This window comes from Vipera berus (genome assembly GCF_964194415.1).
Source record: "Vipera berus genome assembly, chromosome: 1".
Classification (NCBI taxonomy): Eukaryota; Metazoa; Chordata; class Lepidosauria; order Squamata; family Viperidae; genus Vipera; species Vipera berus.
Window position 1 is genome coordinate 337,684,614 of NC_138202.1, and position 19,471 is coordinate 337,704,084.

The window sequence follows — 19,471 nt, forward strand, 5'->3', positions numbered from 1 at the left end:
AGAAGTCAGTGAGTCTGGCTTTCATGGATTGAATCAGATTTCTCAGCTCTAGTGTGCACAGATGCTGTCTGGGTTTGACTTTCCTTTATTGATTGACGATAACAGAGATCGATCTTACTTAATTGAGAGGCACTGTATATCTCGTAATGTTAATGTGAAAAATGCGGTGTAGATCAGAGTCTCTGATTGGCATGATTTGGAGCTGACATCCTCTATCTTGGCTGGTGCTCCATGAGCTGCCCTGCCAACCTGCTTTTCTTTTCTGCAGCATGACCAGCTGAAGGTGATTGAATGCAATGTGCGAGTGTCTCGATCCTTTCCGTTTGTCTCCAAAACGCTGGGCGTTGACCTGGTAGCTTTGGCCACGCAAGTGATTATGGGAGAAGAGGTGGAGTCCGTTGGACTCATGACAGGCACAGGCATTGTTGGTGTCAAGGTAAGCAGCCGAATAGCTTAATAGCTTAATCACATTCACATAGATGGTGAAGATTTGAGCCCTAATGTATCTTTTCTTTGTTTCTTAGAACAGTCACAGCTTGGGATATGGAGTGACTTGACCGTCTAATTTTGGGCTCTCCTTTTCTTACTCAGGTACCCCAGTTTTCATTCTCACGACTGGCAGGTGCTGATGTGGTGCTGGGGGTAGAGATGACCAGCACAGGTGAGGTGGCCTGCTTTGGGGAGAATCGTTGTGAAGCCTACCTCAAAGCCATGCTGAGCACTGGCTTCAAGATTCCCAAGAAGAACATTCTGCTGACTATTGGGAGTTACAAGGTCAGTTGGGTGGGATTGGTCAGGAGGAAAAGCAGAACAGTCCTGTTGGTGTCACCACCTTTTTTCAGATTAAACATTCCTAATTTTAAATGTCCCAATGTCTATGCTTTGTTGTAGTAGCAGAACAACTGGCAGCGTTTCTTACAAAGCTTTCATTGTTCAACCCTTCTAGATTATTTTGAGGTTTGCTTTAAGGGTTTATATGGAATAAAAAATAAGCCAAGTATTCTTGTTGTAATAAATGGTAGTAACATTGGATTTGGGGAATAGGGCGAGAGAGAGAGAGAGAAGAAGAGGAACGTAAGGAAGTCAGTGGGAAGGATTGGGGAAGGTAGCTTATAGTAAGAGCAGGCATGCTTCTGATGTGTCTGAATAGGTGTGCCTCTCCTTTTGACTTCACATCTCTTTTAGAACAAGAGTGAGTTGCTGTCCACAGTACGTACCCTGGAAGGCTTGGGCTATAATCTCTATGCCAGTCTGGGCACTGCTGATTTTTATACAGAGCATGGCATTAAGGTAGGTACACAGATGGTCATGATAACATATGCTATTTTTTTCTACAAAGACGGGTTCATTAGGTTAATCATTATTAGGTTAATAAACTGCAGTAAATTACCTTCCAATGCAGTTTATGCTGTTCTCCTTTGAGGAAAGATGAAAACAATGAAGGGGGAGCGCAGAAGAAGAGAGCAGGAATAGGAATTCTTTGTTATTCCAATGCTGGAGGTTGCTGGGGGGGGGGGAAAAGTTAGCACCACAGTGAAGCTGTTTAAACAGCAAGAAAGAGAGATGGCTTCCAACTTTAGCCTTGGGCTGAATAGAGGTTTGCTTTCTCCTTTACTTACTTCTGGGTCCTCTCCGAGGAACACATATCCTTCCTATTTGTAGGCCCTATTTCCCCAAATTGATGCTTTCCAGAATTGTGAAGTTTAAGGCCCTTTAAGTTGGGGGATGATATGGAAGAAGGTTATGCTGTCCATCAGATGCGTGTTGCCTTTTTTTAAACGTTCTTTTTAATTTTTGAAACCAGGGTTGTTCTGAAGTTGGGTGAATGTAGGAATGTAATAAATAAATACAGTCCCAGAATGCTGGTTGGGAATTCTGGATGTTTATTTCTTTACAATAATAATACACTGCCCCAGTTGTAAGACTCTGTGCAGTATATAAAGCAAATAAAACAATTAAACAAGCAAATGGGAATACCAAAACGGAACAAAACATTCATACAAGGTGGAATGCATACATCAAACAGTTGGTTGAAGACCAAACTCATAGTGGAAAGAAAAGCAAGGAGAGAGGTTGCTAAGTGTACCTCACAGGGAAGTATATCCCACAGTATATAGCACTGATGGCGAACCTTTTAGAGACCGAGTGCCGAAACTCCAACCCAAAACCCACTTATGTATCGTCGGGTGCCGGGTGGGTGTGGCCCATTGGGTGGGTGTGGCCCATTCGGTGGGCGTGGCCCATTGAGTGGGTGTGGCTGCAGTGGTAATGGCAGACTGGGTGGGACTAAAAAGTTCAATCCCAACTTTGCGAGATCTTTTTTTTCCCGTGAGAAGTTGAAATTGATTGATTGGTTGAACTTTTTTTTTTTGCACACGGCAGAGGCCTAAAGCGAAAAGGTATTATAAAACCCAGCTGAAGGCCTATTACTGGGGCAGCGGCGCATGTGCCCACACAGAGGGCTCTGTGTGCCACCTGTGGCACATGTTCCATAGGTTCGCCACCACGGGTATATAGGCTGCTCCAGAGAAGGCCTGTTGCCTCATGTAGGCTCTGTGTACTTCCCAAGAAGGGAAAACTTTCAGTAGACTTTTTGTGATGTTCAGACTGGATGGGCAGAATTGACCTTGACAAGATGATTCCTGATGTAACCCAGTGCTACATACTGGCAGCCCCACTAAATAGACCACACCAGGAAATCAACTTCATAGAAAGCCTAAAACTACTTTTATTGAGATCGGCTAAAATAAAATAGCAGAATCTTACAAGTCTATTGCTGTATCTCCTCCTCCTGATAGTTTAATGAGTTGGGGTGTGTGTTGCTTCCAAAGGTTCCGTGAGCTTTCTGGACTTAAAAATGCTTTGGCCCCCTTTGCTTAAGCAACAGTTTTTGCATCTTCTTCCAACCTACTTCACTTTTGTACTTCAGAGCCACATCATTATGTAACTTATGGAATCTGTGACTCACAAAAGGTTCTAATGACTCTGTGTCTATTTTGCAATTGTTTGGGCTAATCTGCCAAGACTATGACTGGCATTCTTGCATTATCTTGAGTGTTTCGTATCCCGATGGCTTAAGGACTTGCCGCTTCTTTTGTGGCAGGTGATGGCTGTGGATTGGCATTTTGAAGAGGCAGATGGCAATGAAATGCCATGCAAGGAGAACCAACAGCGCAGCATTTTGGATTATCTGGCTGAAAATCACTTTGATTTAGTGATCAATTTGTCGATGCGCAACTCTGGTGGGAGGAGGCTCTCTTCATTTGTCACTAAGGGCTACCGAACACGGCGGCTGGCAGTTGACTACTCCGTGCCCCTCATCATAGACATCAAGTGCACCAAGCTTTTTGTTGAGGTTTGTGAGGGGTGGCAAATGAATTGGAGAAGGATTGGGCAGTGATGAAGAGAAACATGGGATTCAGCTTCAGGAGAATGCTCAGATCTCCAGTGTGCAATGTGTGTATGTTGGATGGGGGATGTCCTTTGCTATTCTGAGAGATTGAGTCCTCTTTTTCTTTTGTTTCTGTTCTCCATTAGGCTCTTGGGCAAATTGGAGGCCCCCCTCCATTGAAGATGCATGTGGACTGTATGACCTCACAGAAACTCATCCGCTTGCCAGGTAGATCAGAGTTTGAGCACTTGCATAGGGGGAAGATTTGTCTACAGACAAGAATGCACTTAGCTGGTCCAACTTGGTCTTTGCCTTTTTAGACAGGCTCACTTATTGAACTTGGAGCCCTTGCAAGGTAGGATTTGTTCCTTTGCCAGCCCCTGAGAACACGGAGAGGAGAGCAGGGCTATTAAAAAAGGTTCCAAGGAGAGGGGATATATCACAAAATAGCTATGAGCTATTTAATGTGGCTTCAGACTAATTGCAATAAACATTACTGTGCTGTGAAGAGAGTCTTAAGAGATTCTATCGACTTCAAGCTTAACAACCTAGTTAAGCCATGTAAAGTCGGGGATCTGTGATTTATAACTGAGTCCAGGTCCCGAGCTTGACAGACAGATCGTCTATTTATGATTTACAATTGAACCTGGAATTTTGATTATGTCATTGTGATCATAAGTCAAATCCACTATGTGACCAGACTCATTTTTATAGCAGTTTTTACAATAGCTGTAAAGTAAGTCACCATAGTCACCAATAAAGGAAAATAAAGTTGAAATGAGGTGTCCTTGTTGCTGTCTGAGCTTCTTGTTTTCTTACAGATGTTTCATTACCCAAACTAGGTAACATCATCAGTGATGTTGCCTAGTTTGAGTAAAGAAACGCATGGAAGAAAACAAACAAGCTCAGAGACCAACTCCTCACCACAGTCATTAAGCAAATCAAATCAAGCCAGCTTTCTTGCCTAAGACGGGACTAGTTTCTAACCACTGGACATACTGATTTACCCATTGACTGCAGATGCAGTTTATCACAATTTATCCATTGACTGTGGGTTGAGTTCATTTATTACATGGGAAATTCCTGTTCTAGAGATTGACTGATTTCCCCTTTTAAAAGGTAAGAATGACCACAGAAGAGTTGAACAGAAAATGGCTTTCCTAGTTGTTGAAAGTGTGAGAATTTAATTTGTTTAACTTTATTTTTATTTATTTATTTGTAGCCCATCTTTATTATTTGTTACAAATAACTCAAGGTGGGGAACATATCCCACGTATCTTTCTCTTCCCTATTTTCCCTACAACAATCCTGTGAGGTGGGTTGGGCTGAGAAAGAGGGACTGGCCCAAAGTCATCCAGCTGGCTTTCCTGGGTACAAGTCATGGGACTTGTACTCACAGTCTCCCGCTTTCTGTCCTTTTGTCTTAGCCACGACCAAACTGGCTCTCTCAATACTTGAGAGCTGCAGAGTATTCATTTTTTTGGTCCCAAGGGTTCCGTAATCAATTTTGGCTTCAGGCTGGGTACACCTATACCGTGGACCTGAAATATACAGAAACTTCACACCACATAAACTTAAGCATTCACTCTATGTGTGTAGGGATATACAAGCAGCAGCCCTGTACATGCATTTTCAGGCGTGAGCCTTAACAAAAACGACACCTCTGGGTTCACATTTGTAGCGTTCTGCAGTAAATGCCTGAGTTTGTACAATATGCTAAAAAAAAGGTAAAGGTAAAGGTTCCCCCGCACATGCGTGCTAGTCGTTTCCGACTCTAGGGGCCGGTGCTCATCTCCGTTTCAAAGCCGAAGAGCCAGCGTTTGTCCGAGGACGACTCCGTGGTCATGTGGCCTGCATGACTAGACGCCAAAGGCGCACGGAACGCTGTTACCTTCCCACCGTAGTGGTCCCTATTTTTCTACTTGCATTTTTACGTGCTTTCGAACTGCTAGGTTGGCAGAAGCTGGGACGAGTAACAGGCGCTCACTCTGTTACGCGGCACTCGGGATTCGACCCGCCAAACTGCCAACCTTCTGATCGACAAGCTCAACGTCCTAACCCACTGAGCCACCGCGTCCCTTACAATATGCTAGATTTGGCTAAAATGAGATTGACTGTTTTTTTTATTCAGTGGACTACTGGAACCCAGTGTATTTCATGTTAAGCTATAACATGGTTTTATTATTGTTGTTGTTGTTGTCGTCATTACTATTGTCTGTGAGCGCAGCTACTGTGCTATAAAGCACATGCATTGTGTAAAGGAGTTTATCCTCAGGCTTGCCATCTTCTGTTAAATGGGGACTAAAATAGGCCTGCCTTTCATCCTCATGGTTTCTATGAGCATAATATCACTCCCTCTTTACGATCCTGTAATCTCTTAATTCGGAGTACTGGATGGAGCTGAACTGGATGGAGCTGAACATTTACTGGGCGGATGCCCTTCCTGATGCCACATGGAGTTTGCAGCTATGAGTATAATGTCACTGTGTAATCAAAAACAAATATAGTCCTTTTCCTGTACTGATTTCTCCTCTTTCTCTTCCTTCAGGTCTAATAGATATCCACGTGCACTTGAGAGAACCAGGAGCCACCCATAAAGAAGACTTCAAATCTGGTACAGCTGCTGCTCTAGCTGGTGGCATCACAATGGTTTGTGCCATGCCAAACACCTCGCCTGCTGTCACTGATGCCAGTTCTTTTGCCCTAATGCAGAAGGTAAGGGCTGCCCGGATCGTGACTAATGAGGGCAAGGGAAGGATCAGATTTTTTTCGATAGTGGTGTCCAAACTAGCAAAAGACTTCCGAAGAAATATATTGGCCCTCTATTACTTGCCTTTTGTATTAGGAAATATTCTTCAGCGTGCACATTGCTGCTACTTCTTATGTTCTTTTTATTAAATTAGTGGAATGTTACCAGTTTAGTTCGTAATCAAATGTAAAGACAATACCAGTCAAGAAAATAATTTCCTTGCTACCTGGAATTAATTATTAAAATCATGTTGCCTACAACATCTAGAAGAAAAAAGTTGTCTTTACCATGATATAGGAGACTTAACCTGTAGTCGTATTAAAACTAGCAAAATTTCAGCATGGAAATATTTAATGCATGTCTCAGCAAGCATTTCAGCAAGCGTTTTTTTATGTATCTGTTTATTGAATGCTCTTCTGGTCAAGATGAGGCTCTTCTGAGTCTGGCAGTTCTCAGCTTGGTATATGATAAGAGTGGCTAATCCAAATATTAAAAAGGAAAGAACTTGTCACACCTTTTGAGACTGTCTTTTTCTTTTTGCACCCTTGCCTACCTCTAGTTGGCTGAGGCTGGAGCCCGCTGTGATTTTGCACTCTATGTTGGCGCCTCATCTGACAATGCTGGCTCTCTGGGGCCAGTGGCTGGAGCTGCTGCTGGTCTAAAGATGTACCTGAATGACACTTTCTCTGACCTCAAGATGGACAATGTTTCTCTCTGGATGGAGGTGGGTTTAATTTAGTTCTGAAGGGAAAAGAAATTCAGACGAAGGGAAAGGAATTCAGACCCGGGTCGATAGAGTTGTCCTGAACCAGCAGGGCAGCCTCGTCTCCAAAAAGAACTCGGGAGAGCACTGCCCGCTGAACTTTTATTCACCTCCAATATTACAAAAACTACATCAGTCTCACACAAACAGGATACACAGAAATAATTGGATACTCAGGTGCCTATGAGATTACACAAAAACAAGGTACCACAAGATCTATGTGAAGGCTTTATCATAGCGTTTCCCAAACCTCCCACATGCCAGGCTCCCCTCCCAGCCAGGAGAGTGTGCTCTCACTGAAGCTAACAGAGAGGCCCAACTAAGGGGGAACGGAAAGGCTGAAAGGTGAAAAACCAAATTCTTGAGAGACCAAATTCTGGCCGTTCCCACAAGTTCGATCTCTGGGGCTTTGTTTCTTTAGCAAGTAAGGGAAAGTTGCTTTGATGTGGAAGGTTTTATGCTTTTCTCTTACTGGAGCCCTGAAATAGAATTTCTACTACCCCATCTGCCAATATTTCAATAATTTAATGGCTAGGCTATTATAAGGCATTCAAACAATCTCTGGCCTATGTTATCAGTGCATATATATCCTCTGTATTTAATCTTCTGATCTTTCCAAACCACTCCAGCACTTTGAAAAGTGGCCCAAGCACCTTCCAATTGTAGCACATGCTGAGAAACAGACAGTGGCAGCCATTCTGATGGTGGCACAGCTCTACCAACGTCCTGTCCACATCTGCCATGTGGCCCGCAAGGAAGAGGTAGGTAATTTTTGCAAATAAGCTTAAAGGATAAAGTTGTATGTTCAGGGAAGGTCCATGAACAGAAAACAAGGAGAAGATTTTTCTTCTCCCAACCAAATAGCCCATAATCTCTGGTATGACTAGAGAGCAAATGACCTGCAAGACTTCTTATATCTTTATTAAAATACTTGATATGAACCTGGATGAAAATTCCAGGGGTAACATTGTGTGGATATATGCTGGGAAGGACAGGTTCCCACATTTCATCTCTTCACAGATCCTGATCATCAAAGCAGCAAAGCAGAAGGGCATTGAAGTGACCTGTGAGGTGGCTCCCCATCACCTCTTTCTCTGCCAGGAAGATCTGAGGCGTATTGGGGAAGGCCGGGGTCAGGTGCGCCCCACGTTGGGCACCCGGGAAGACATGGAATCCCTTTGGGAAAACCTGGACACCATTGACTGCTTTGCTACGGACCATGGTAAGTGTGGCTTTAGTTTAGATTGCTGGAAATCTTCAGCCTCGGGACACGTTCCCCAAATGGTTTCAACAATTGATAGCCCCATCCTCTTATTCCTGAGAGTTCAGAAGAATGTGTGGGACTAGAAGCAGGGAAGGCAAGTCTGCCTTTTATACCCGGTGCCAGTTGGCAGAGCTGTAGTATGAAAGCGTTTCCTTTGCCATATCTTTCCTTTTCTCCTTCCAGCTCCACACACATTGGAGGAGAAGCTTGGGAAGGACCCTCCCCCAGGCTTCCCAGGTCTGGAGACTATGCTGCCTCTGTTGCTTACAGCAGTTTCTGAAGGGCGCCTCACGGTGGAAGATATTGTCAAGCGCCTGTATGATAATCCTCGGCGCATATTTGGGCTGCCTGTGCAGGAAGACACATACATTGAGGTGGGGCTGCTGTTGCAAGAGGAGGGGCTTGAGGGGAGAAACTTAGAGCCCTGTCAAAACTGGCATCTTTGCCTTAACTCGTGTTTTCTCAGAAAAACTATTGCTAGAAAGCTTTCTTTGCCCATAAAGCCATAACTGTCCACTCAATGGCGTGGACTTCCCACTCTCAGTACCAGCAGCTGTTCTACGTTTGTTATGTCTTCTGGCAGGTGGATCTGGAGCAGGAGTGGCTGGTGCCAACCCATACAGCCTTCAGCAAATCCCAGTGGACACCTTTTGAAGGGATGCGAGTGAAGGGGACTGTACGTCGTGTTATTCTCCGTGGAGAAGTGGCTTATATTGACGGACAGGTGAATACAGAGCAGCTGAGGAAGGGGTGTAGGGGAAAAAAATGTCCTTTACCTAATTAAAGGAATCTTCTGTGGCCCTTTGGGCTACCTCCCCTTTATGAAGTTTTGATGCCAGGCGGGTTAGGACTGATGTGAGCGTTTTGTGTTGTATAGGTTCTCGTATCCCCAGGTTACGGGCAGGATGTGCGAAAGTGGCCATGCTCAGTACCTCTCCCAGCACCAGCCAAAGAGATCCTGAAGGTAGGTGCTGGAACTCAGCTAAGAAGGAACAAAGGAGGAGAATGCTTGGGAGTTGATGGATAAATGGATAAAGGTGGGAAATTTGGGAGATGCTGCTAGTGAAAAGAGAAAGTATTCCCTAAATTTCCATTGCTTAGTTCCTCTCATCTTGCAGACACCTGAGCGTCCTCATACCACTGTGCAAACAGAGATCTTTCGCGGCCGTGCGTCTAGTCCTCGGCGAGCTGCTCCAGTGGGAGATGCACGATTCTACTTGGCCCCCCGCATCCATCGTGCTTCAGATCCTGGGCTGCCAGGTGATGGATGAAAGGGTACCTGGAATGGATTCCTTTCTGGGGCAGATGTTTAGGGAAGGAGGGCTGGAGCCATGGCAAGGTGTCTCTATTAGACCGTAATTCTTGTATCCTTCCTTTAACTAGCTGATGAACTCAGAGAAAGAGCTATCAAAAAAGCACCTGAGCCAGGTGAGTTCTTCCCCCCAGATTCAGACTGCTGCTATTCCCTCTGTGATTTTTTTTTCAAATCAGGTTTTTTCCCCCCCTAAGTAGCCTTGTGGAAAGAGCTTTTCCTTTAAATTCAGATATGGCCATGTAGATTTCCAGTCTCTTACAGCATTTCTCCATGGGCGGTTTTGTTGAAGGAGAAATGTGGAGGGGGGAAATTGGTTGCAGTAGACAACAAGACCTGAAAGGGATTCTGCTTTGGATTTTGTGTCAGATGGGACTCGGTGAGGCAGGAGGGCCAAGGTGTTAAGGGCCAATGGCATTAGTATTTATTTAATGTTGATTATAACATAGTTGGCTCAGTGGGTTAGGACGCTGAGCTTGTCGATCAGAAGGTCGGCAGTTTGGCGGGTCGAATCCCGAGTGCCGCGTAGCAGAGTGAGCGCCTGTTACTTGTCCCAGCTTCTGCCAACCTAGCAGTTCGAAAGCACATAAAAATGCAAGTAGAAAAATAGGGACCACTACGGTGGGAAGGTAACAGCGTTCCGTGCGCCTTTGGCGTCCAGTCATGCTGGCCACATGACCACGGACACGTCCTCGGACAAGCGTTGGCTCTTCGGCTTTGAAATGGAGATGAGCACCGGCCCCTAGAGTTGGAAACGACTAGCATGCATGTGCGGGGGAACCTTTACCTTTACCTTACCTTATAACATAGTAAGGTATGTTTTATCCCTGCAACATTGCATATCAACTAATGAGAGACAAAGCAGTTCAAAACCATCAAGTTACTAAAAACATCTATAAATTTAGAACAATGCTTTTAATCCTGGCCTGCTTAAAACCACCTTATTCCTCTTCTTATGAAGCAAATCCATTAAATGGATCCCATTGTCTACTATCTCATCTGACAAAGATACTTTTGCCACCATGATCAAAATCTCAAAATTGACACTTTAATTTTTAAATACTATTTCAGGATTGACTATTTCTTATACTTTGCTTGTTGCATCCGTTAATGGAACATAATCTGAATGTAGGTAAAATACCGTTTGGTTCTGCCTTTTAAAAGTTCAGGTTCTAAAGAGTTGTTCTGCTTGTGTTTGTCCTGTTGCCAAAAAAATTCCTCCAAACTTTTCCTCTCTTTTTTTTTGGCTGGGGACCTGTGTCCATGTAGTGTTTGGGCAAACAGTTGCTTCTTTCCTGGTTACACTAATGAATGGTAATAGCTTAGAATGAAGGCATTCAAGGTTATGGAAGGAAAGAATTGGAGGAACAGCCTCAAAAGGAGAGCAGGATAAGAAAAAGGCAAAAGAGAGACAGGGACAGATCCCTCACATCTTCTCTTGCATATTCTACTTGAAGAGCTGATCTTTTTTTTCTTTACCCCTTTAGACCTGTCCATGGTCCAGGATGGCCCATTATACCTTGCTGGCCCATTACCCAGACAGGCATCTCCTCAGAGTTTGCCACATCCTCAAACCTCACCATTACTCCATCCTCTTGTGGGGCAACATATACTGTCAGTCAAACAGTTCACAAAGGGCCAGGTATTTGCATTACTAGCTTTTTTTTCTCCTACATTCTGGTGTCTGCGTTCTTGGAATTCCTGTACTCAAATTCCTAAGCTCCTTCCCCCACAACATCCTCTTTTTTGTACAGATGTCTCACTTGTTTAATGTCGCACACAATCTGCGCATGATGGTGCAAAAAGAGCGCAGTCTTGACATCCTCAAGGTGAGGAAAATGTTGAATTGGGGCGATGGGAATGAGATTTGGGGAGGGCAGGAAAAACAGCAGTACTAAAGCAGAGCTGCGTTTGCACAGGGGAAGGTGATGGCCTCCATGTTTTACGAGGCAAGCACACGGACCAGCAGCTCCTTCTCTGCAGCCATGTACCGTCTGGGTGGCTCTGTGCTCCCCTTCTCTGAGGCTACCTCATCCTGCCAAAAGGGAGAATCTCTGGCAGACTCAGTTCAAACCATGAGCTGCTACGCTGATGTCGTCGTTCTAAGGCACCCCCAGCCAGGTGCAGTGGAGGTAAAGATGCGTAAGGGTTTAAAGAAGAGGTTGCATGATGAAGGCGTGATGGTGGGTTATGTTCATGGTATGGTACAAGTTTAGAGAAACTAGCAATTCTGTCTTCCCTTTCTCACCTGTTTTTGGTTGGTTGGTTGGTTGGTTGGTTGGTTGGGGTTTTTTGCCTTTATGATAGAGGCCATTCTTAGCTTTTAAAAATAGGTTTCAGAAATCCATGGCCGATTTTATTGATTGTAAATTCAAGCATCTGGTTCTCCAAGATGCCTGCAAAAACACCTTCTGTAGAAGCTGTTCCTTTTTTTATTATTATTACTCCTCTGGACTTCTTGATCTCACCTTCTGGTTTCCAATAAGTCATCAGATTTGCTGATTTCTGATTAAGAACGACTTATATGGAAGCCACAAAGGGCTTATGAACTGACTGAATAAAGACACGAGTCAAATGCTAACTTTAATGGCTTCTTCCCCTCTCATTTTATACCAGTTGGCTGCCAAACATTGCCGCAAACCTGTGATCAATGCAGGTGATGGAGTTGGAGAACACCCCACTCAAGGTCTGCTGGACATCTTCACCATCCGGGAAGAGTTGGGCACTGTCAATGGCATGACGGTAAGGGAAGTTGTGGGTGTATGCTAATACTTTTGTCTGCATGCCTACTTTCCACAAATCAGAAAACCTCACGATCTTCTTCCCTCTCTTCCAGATCACCATGGTGGGAGACCTGAAGCACGGGCGCACAGTCCACTCTCTCGCCCGCCTTCTGACCTTGTACCGTGTCAGCTTGCGTTACGTCACTCCACCCAACCTGCGCATGCCCTCTGATATCTTCAACTTCGTAGCCTCCAAGGGAATCAAGCAGGTGAAGATGGAGGGGAGGGAAGTTTACCATCGTGGGTTCTTGGTTCCATTGCTTGCATCTTGATGTTGACTCATTCCTGCTTATACTCTTCTTTCCCAGGAGGAGTTTGAGAACATTGAAGAGGCTCTACCAGACACAGATGTTCTTTACATGACTCGCATCCAGAAGGAGCGCTTTGCTTCAATCCAGGAATATGAGATGGTAGGTGAAAGCAGCCAGATGAACTTTTCTTGAACAAGCTATAATTAAGTTGCTCCCAGAATTATTTTCTGAACCTCAGAAAATAACTCAATATGTGTATGAGTCCTTGTCCCAGCCAGCAGCACAAGATGCTTTGTTTCTCCTTACCATCAAAATACATTCTAGTATATATTCTCTTTCTAGAAAGAAAGAGAAGATTCTGTTCTTGCCCTTTTATTGAGACAGATACCCTGCTTTCCAGCTAAGGTCACACATGTTGGATTCACATGACATACTGGGCTAATTTGGTTCAGTGTATTGTGTTGTTTCAGACATCATTTATTTTTTAATTTATTTGAGAAACATACAAAATCGCCTAGTTTGTATGTCAGTTTGGCAAATCCTGGCCTTGGTCTTTTCACTTCAGTGGTTGAATCCATGTTTTCTGAGGGCTCAAAATGTGAAATCTCTAACTAAACTCATTTTTCTGGATCCCGACAACTTGGAGCAACACAAGGGCTGAGTATTTTGAAACCATCTGAAAATTGGCATTTGCAGAAAAGGGCAGTTTCCCTCAGCATGGGATAGAGCTGCTAACAACTAAGAACTCATTTAAGTCTTTTCTCTCTAGTGTTTTGGGCAGTTTATCTTGACGCCGCATATCATGACCCGGGCAAAGAAGAAGATGGTGGTGATGCATCCAATGCCCCGCGTCAATGAAATCAGGTGCGAAGGAGCTAATCCTAGCTCAGTTCATTTATGTTCTCCTAGAATAAAAAATACGCTACCCTTGGGTAAGACTTTCTTCCAAGAATTTTCCACCCAGCCTGCATGCACAAAAGGCTCAATCCTTGATGCTGGGGGAATGGTAAGCAGCAGCTCACATTCATCTGAAAAGTAGAACAAAATGTTACTTCTAGTCAAGTTAAAACTCCTGGGTTGTTAAGATTGTTATGGACCATGGGTCCCCAACCTGTGGGCCACGGCCAACTACCGGCCTTGGCCTACTGGCCACCAGGCCACCGAACAGGATGGCCAGTGTGCCCACTCATCCCCACTCGTGCTAGCGCCCCAGCCGCACGGTCTAAAGGGCCGTGGCCTAAATGGGGCTCCATGCAGCCTAAACAGGGCTCCGTGCGGCCTAAATGGGGCTCCACATGGCCTAAACGGGGTTCCACGTGGATTAAATGGGGCTCTGCACGGCGAAAATAGGGCAGCACTAGTGCCCATGTGGCGAAAATGGGGCAGGGCTAGCGAGTGTCACACGAGCAGTAGCGCCGTCCCATTTGTGTCACCCGTACGCCTAAAATGCTTCTTCCCTTTCCCTCCGGTCTGCCAACCGAGAAAGCTTGGGGACCTCTGTTATGGACATCGAAACTCTTAGCTCAGAAAATCCTATCAAAAACAAGCGTTCTGTTTGATCAAACTGCCATTCTTACTGAATAAAGCAGTGGTCTTTTTCAGGAGATTGTGCACGGGAGGAGAGGGAAAGCTTCTGCAGATTTGGTGGTGGTAAATGATAATTCTTATCTTGGCAACTCTTTCTAGTGTGGAGGTGGACTCGGATCCCCGTGCAGCCTACTTCCGGCAAGCAGAGAACGGCATGTATATCCGCATGGCACTCTTGGCCACTGTGCTTGGTCGGTACTGATCCTTGCCTATTGCAGCCCAGACTGGACATGAAGAGGGATTAAATTTGGGTCCCTCACTCAGCTGTCTCACCTCATCTGCACGTTGATACTATTTGACTGGGTTTATGCTCACTTTGTGCTACCAAAGACCAAATAATACTCTTGGTGAGGCAGGCTTTCTGCCAGGGACATCAGGAGTGACAGAGCAAAAAGCAGGGGCTCAGGAAAGGTAGCTTACTTCTTTCTCTTTAGTTCTTGTCTTCCACAGTCCTGTTTCTGGAATTTGTACTAGGGAGATACTTTGTCTGACACAATTTCTCATTCTCTAGTTCAGGGGTCTTCAACCTTGGCAACTGTAAGACTTGTGGACTTCAACTCCCAGAATTCTGGGAGTCCACAAGTCTTAAAGTTGCCAAGTTTGAAGACCCCTGCTCTAGTTCTACTTTTTTTCGGTCCAAATTCTCAAACTGCTGCTCCTCTCATTTGGATCCCATCCATTAGGCAAAAGGAGGGGGAGAGCTATTCGTTTGTCAGTGGCTATGCAGAGTACCACTACAATTTTTTTTTCAAGGCTGAGAAGCAATCTTGGCTATCATGTGAGCATTCTTCTCATCTGTGAACCAAGCTGATGCCTTTGGGGGTTTTTTAAAGAAAAATTAAAATATTGAACACAACCTGTGCTGATTGCTTGTATTTTGGGGAGCTATTCAAAAAGAAACTGGATATATGTCCTACTGCAAATCAATGAAAGGGGAAGGGTAACCCTTTCATACCCCAAGAGACTGTTGCAAAAAAAGAAAGGTAGGCAGGCATTGCTGGATGGACAGCAGCATACTGGATCCCTGAAGGGCAAACAAGATATAGCCTTACCTTATAAGCAGAAAAAGAAAAGAATCATAATTGATGACTCATTGATGCGAGAAGCAGAAGCAAATGTATTACTGATTGATTCATTAGATGCATATGCTATTTTCCAAATAGGAGCTCAAGGTGGTATAACAAGGACTCCTCTCATTTCTCCCCACAATAACTATTGTACCATATGGGGTGGGTAGGCTGGTTTAAGAGAGAATAATTGGCCCACAGCACCCATTGAGTTACTGTGCAACGGAAACACAGTATGCTGACAAAACCCACTTGCTCATAAAGGTGAGCTATTAACCAAGATCAGGAATGAAGGGTATGACAGTTTTCAAGATTTATCAAGTCTATTGATGATTATAATCCCATCCTGCTAACACATATGAATACATGATACTGCATGAAAAGAGCTAAAACTGATTTTATCTATAAAATCACCATATATTTTAACCGTCTTGGAAGGAAATTCAAAGTCTTGGGGATTCAGTTGGTATCCATCCTTCAATCCATAGGGAAAGGGAAAGGAGAACACTGCAAGTGATTCATGATGCTAATGGAGAGGTTTAGTTTTGGGTCCCTGTCTGAGTTAATTAGGTGAAAGACTGCTGGGAATGAGAACCATATAGCTAGTTTGGCTAGGAGAGACATTTCCAAGAATTTACTTAATATTGTAAAATATTGTAACATTAAGCAATTTAAATCACAATGAATGCAATGCTAAATCTGAATACTTCTATATTATTATGATAAAGATTCTTTTGAAAAGTTAAAAAGCTGCATCAAAGTTGATTTTTCCCCCAAAAACAAGATTTAGAAAAAATGGTAATTTTAGATGATCTTTTTGAGCAATCAGTATTATTTCATTCTTGTTTTTAAACAACCCATCAACTGAATTGTAGCTATATTCTCTACATATTCCACTAAGTGATGTAGACAAATCAAGAGTTTCAGAAGAAGACTTAGTGATGGCAGTAGTGCAATAGAAATTACCATATTTTTCTGTCTATAAGATGCACCCTTGTATAAGACACTGGCATGCGAGTTTTTCCGCGCCAATCAGCTGTTCGGTGGAGTGCCGAACAGCTGAGTTGGCCAACGATCTTGCCCCTTTCCCCCCTCACATTAGTGGCAAGTCCACAGGGGCTTGACACCTGCACCAGGCGGCATGGCAACCCACACAGGCATGCCCTGGGCTGTGGAGGTTACCATTATTTTACTGTGTATAAGACGCTGCACTTGTATAAGACACACCTGACTTTTGAACAGGGTGTTTACAGGAAAAAATAGCATCTTATACACGGAAAAATACAGTAATTCCTTGACAGCAGTGTTTCTCAACCTGAGCAACTTTTAAGATGTTTAAGACCTCAACTCCCAGAATTCTCCAGCCATTTTATAGTTACCGAGATTGAGAAAGACTGCTTTATAGGAACATATTTCCCATTATTTACTGAGGAATTTTGTTTTTATTTGCCCAGAGTCACCCAGCTGGCTTTCATGCCTAAGGCAGGATAGAACACCTGGTGTTCTGGTTTCTAGCTTGGTGCCTTAACCACTAGATCAAATTGGTCAAAAATCCTAATGGTTCTCACTTGGTTGCACCAACAGCTATCATTTCACTCTGTCTGGGTGTGAGTAAGTTTAACCTTGACAAAAGACAACTGAGAATACATTTAAAATAGCTGAAAGAATATTGCATTCCAGATGCTGTACACAAAATGGGTTTCTGTTACAGAAAGGGAGATTCTAATGGAATCTTTTGTCTTAAGAAAACTTGCTACAGAGCAATCTGACAGAAACAATTAGAGATGTGGTGGGCTCCTCTGTATTGGGATGTGCTTAGGCAGAAGAGAGAGATCCATCTCTTTTGGGTGCTTTAAATTTAGGTTCCTTTAAATTGCCTCCTCCAACCCTTGATTCTACCCAAGCTTCACACTACAAAGGTAGCAGGTGACTTTAATTGCTATGTAAACATAATGGAGATTTTGCTTAAGCTAGTACTCTTGGGCTGGGTATTTCTTGGAGTCTATAAGGGAACCAAGTAGTTGTGTCACTTCCATGCAATTGCATCTTCCAAGCTGCTAGTAGTATGAGTGAGGACTCGATTCTTACTATTCTACTCCAGCATTGTCTCTAATCACCTATAGTGTCTTCAGGCATAGCTGCCCCAGGATATATATCTTCCCCCCCCCCTCGAAAAGTGACAAGGTACAAGGCACAGTCTCTACTGCCTGCTTTTATAAACACCCAGGGACTAAAAGTTGCTTTTGAATCTCAAAGCAAATTTTAAAACATGTAATTAATTGACCTAGGGCAGGGGTAGGCAAACATGGCTCTTTTATGATCTGTGGATTTCAACTCCCAGAATTCCTGAGCCAGCCAAGCTCCCGTTGAAGTCCATGAGTCATAAAAGAGCCAAGGTTGCCTACCCCTGACCTAGGGGGAAGAAAACCCCAAGATATTTGGTTTGGCTGGAAATATCCCATACCTCTGTGCATGCAAAAGGACAGGCTCTGGTCATGTTTTGGTGCTTTTAAAAACACTATCAGCTTAAGCCAATTTGCTGGACACCTGCCTTCTCCTCTAGCAGACAGCATTGGACTGAGTGTCTGGAGTCTTGCTGGAAGGAAGTGAGGTGAGGAGTGGCCATTTCAAAAGAATAACGAAGTATCTGCTACTGGAATCACAAGTCACAGAGAACTTAAAAACTGTTTCAAGAGCCTTAATTTCTGACTAGAGAATTAGAAGAAACTATGTTCATGGCAAAAATGCAAACTGTCTGTAAATGGGAAACAGAGAAAACCTAATGAGCGGAGGGTGCATGGTACATTTGGGAACGGGAGACTGATTGTGTCACAGTATCCAGTTTACTCCGGTTATAAATTCTAAGTCTTTTCTGTCTTTATCAAAGGCCAGCCTATTTGAATGATCTCTTCCAGTTCAGAACGTTCTTACACTGTGCTTGCCATTAAAACAGAACAAGGAGATTGCCTGCACTATCAGCCATGCAAACGCAAATAACTTATTTTTGGTGAGGGGGGATTCAAAAATCACAGCCTGGGGCATTTATACCCCAACCTACCAAAAGCATAACTCTACTGTACTGTAAAAGACAGATTAGAAATAAAAATTTAAACAAGCAAGAAAATGGTAAGAGAACATATTACTTCCCAGAGTTTTGAAGGAACTGGCAGAAGTTATCTCAGAACCATTGTATCATGTTTCAAAAATCCTGGAACACTGGGGAATTACCTGATGATTGGAAAAGAGATGGAATTGGAAACTTTCTTTCCATCTCACACAACCTGGGGCCTATCAATAAGGAAATCAAGTAACCAATTACGTAAAGGAATATTAAAACCTAATAGGCCCAGTTTGTTCACCAGAAGCTGAGGGATGATTGTGTTGAATGCTGAACTAAAATCCACAAACAGCTTTTGCACATGAGTATTCTTCCCCTCCAGATGCACCAAGCTAAGATGAAGCACACAGGAAAGTGCATCTACAGAGCAGTTCTACACAGTTCCACGGTTTTACACATAGGCAGGAAAAACCAAAGGTCCAAGTACAGATTAGGCAAAACCTGGCTCAAAACAGTAACTCTCAAAGGGACCTTGGAGTCCTAAATGGATGATCATTTAAACATGAGCCAGTATGTGTGGCAGCAGCCAAAAAAGCTAATACAATCCTTGCTTGTATAAACAGGCATAGAATTAAAATCACATGAAGTATTAGTACCACTTTATAAAGCCTTAGTAAGACCACTCCTGGAATATTGCATCCAGTTTTGGTCACATTACAAAAAAGACATTGAGACTTTGGAAAAAGTGCAAAGAAAAGCAAGTAAGATGATTAAGGTCCTGGAGACAAAAACATATGAATAGTTACAGGAATTAGGTACAGGTAGAAAACGACTAGCACGCATGTGCCGGGGAACCTTTACCTTTACCTTTTAGAAAAGAGAAAAGGGTAGAAGTGACATGATCGCAGTATTCCAGTATTTGAGGGGCTGCCGCAAACAAGATGGGGTCAACATATTTTCCAAAGCACCAGAAGGCAGGACAAGAAACAATGGATGGAAACTAATCAAGGAGAGAAGCAACCTAGAACTAAGGAGAAAGTTCCTAATAGTGAGAACAATTAACCAGTGGAACAGCTTGCTTTCAGAAGTTGTGGATGCTTTATTACTGGAGGTTTTGTTTTGTTTTTTTTTAAAAAAAAGATTGGACAGCCACCTATCTGAAAGGGGATCTCCTGCTTCACCAGGGGGTTGGACTACTAGAAGACCTTTAAGGTACCTTCCAGCTCTATTCTGATTGATTGATTGA

General features: G+C 43.6%; 1 protein-coding gene across 1 annotated transcript in view; it reads left to right on the top strand.

Annotated features, from left to right (window-relative positions):
• CAD (carbamoyl-phosphate synthetase 2, aspartate transcarbamylase, and dihydroorotase) overlaps positions 1 to 15,902 on the top strand; it is a 36,594-nt gene extending 20,692 nt beyond the window's left edge. The window contains exons 23-44 of the mRNA XM_081314102.1: positions 269 to 436; positions 592 to 774; positions 1,186 to 1,290; positions 3,104 to 3,355; positions 3,538 to 3,619; positions 5,940 to 6,106; positions 6,700 to 6,864; positions 7,533 to 7,664; positions 7,924 to 8,125; positions 8,351 to 8,541; positions 8,751 to 8,891; positions 9,045 to 9,131; positions 9,286 to 9,427; positions 9,551 to 9,595; positions 10,967 to 11,121; positions 11,234 to 11,308; positions 11,399 to 11,611; positions 12,096 to 12,221; positions 12,316 to 12,471; positions 12,571 to 12,672; positions 13,283 to 13,377; positions 14,200 to 15,902. Of these exons, the coding sequence (XP_081170228.1) occupies positions 269 to 436; positions 592 to 774; positions 1,186 to 1,290; positions 3,104 to 3,355; positions 3,538 to 3,619; positions 5,940 to 6,106; positions 6,700 to 6,864; positions 7,533 to 7,664; positions 7,924 to 8,125; positions 8,351 to 8,541; positions 8,751 to 8,891; positions 9,045 to 9,131; positions 9,286 to 9,427; positions 9,551 to 9,595; positions 10,967 to 11,121; positions 11,234 to 11,308; positions 11,399 to 11,611; positions 12,096 to 12,221; positions 12,316 to 12,471; positions 12,571 to 12,672; positions 13,283 to 13,377; positions 14,200 to 14,302 (3,087 nt within the window). The 3' untranslated portion in view covers positions 14,303 to 15,902. The remainder of the gene's footprint in view (positions 1 to 268; positions 437 to 591; positions 775 to 1,185; positions 1,291 to 3,103; positions 3,356 to 3,537; positions 3,620 to 5,939; positions 6,107 to 6,699; positions 6,865 to 7,532; positions 7,665 to 7,923; positions 8,126 to 8,350; positions 8,542 to 8,750; positions 8,892 to 9,044; positions 9,132 to 9,285; positions 9,428 to 9,550; positions 9,596 to 10,966; positions 11,122 to 11,233; positions 11,309 to 11,398; positions 11,612 to 12,095; positions 12,222 to 12,315; positions 12,472 to 12,570; positions 12,673 to 13,282; positions 13,378 to 14,199) is intronic.
• Positions 15,903 to 19,471: the final 3,569 nt, after the last annotated feature.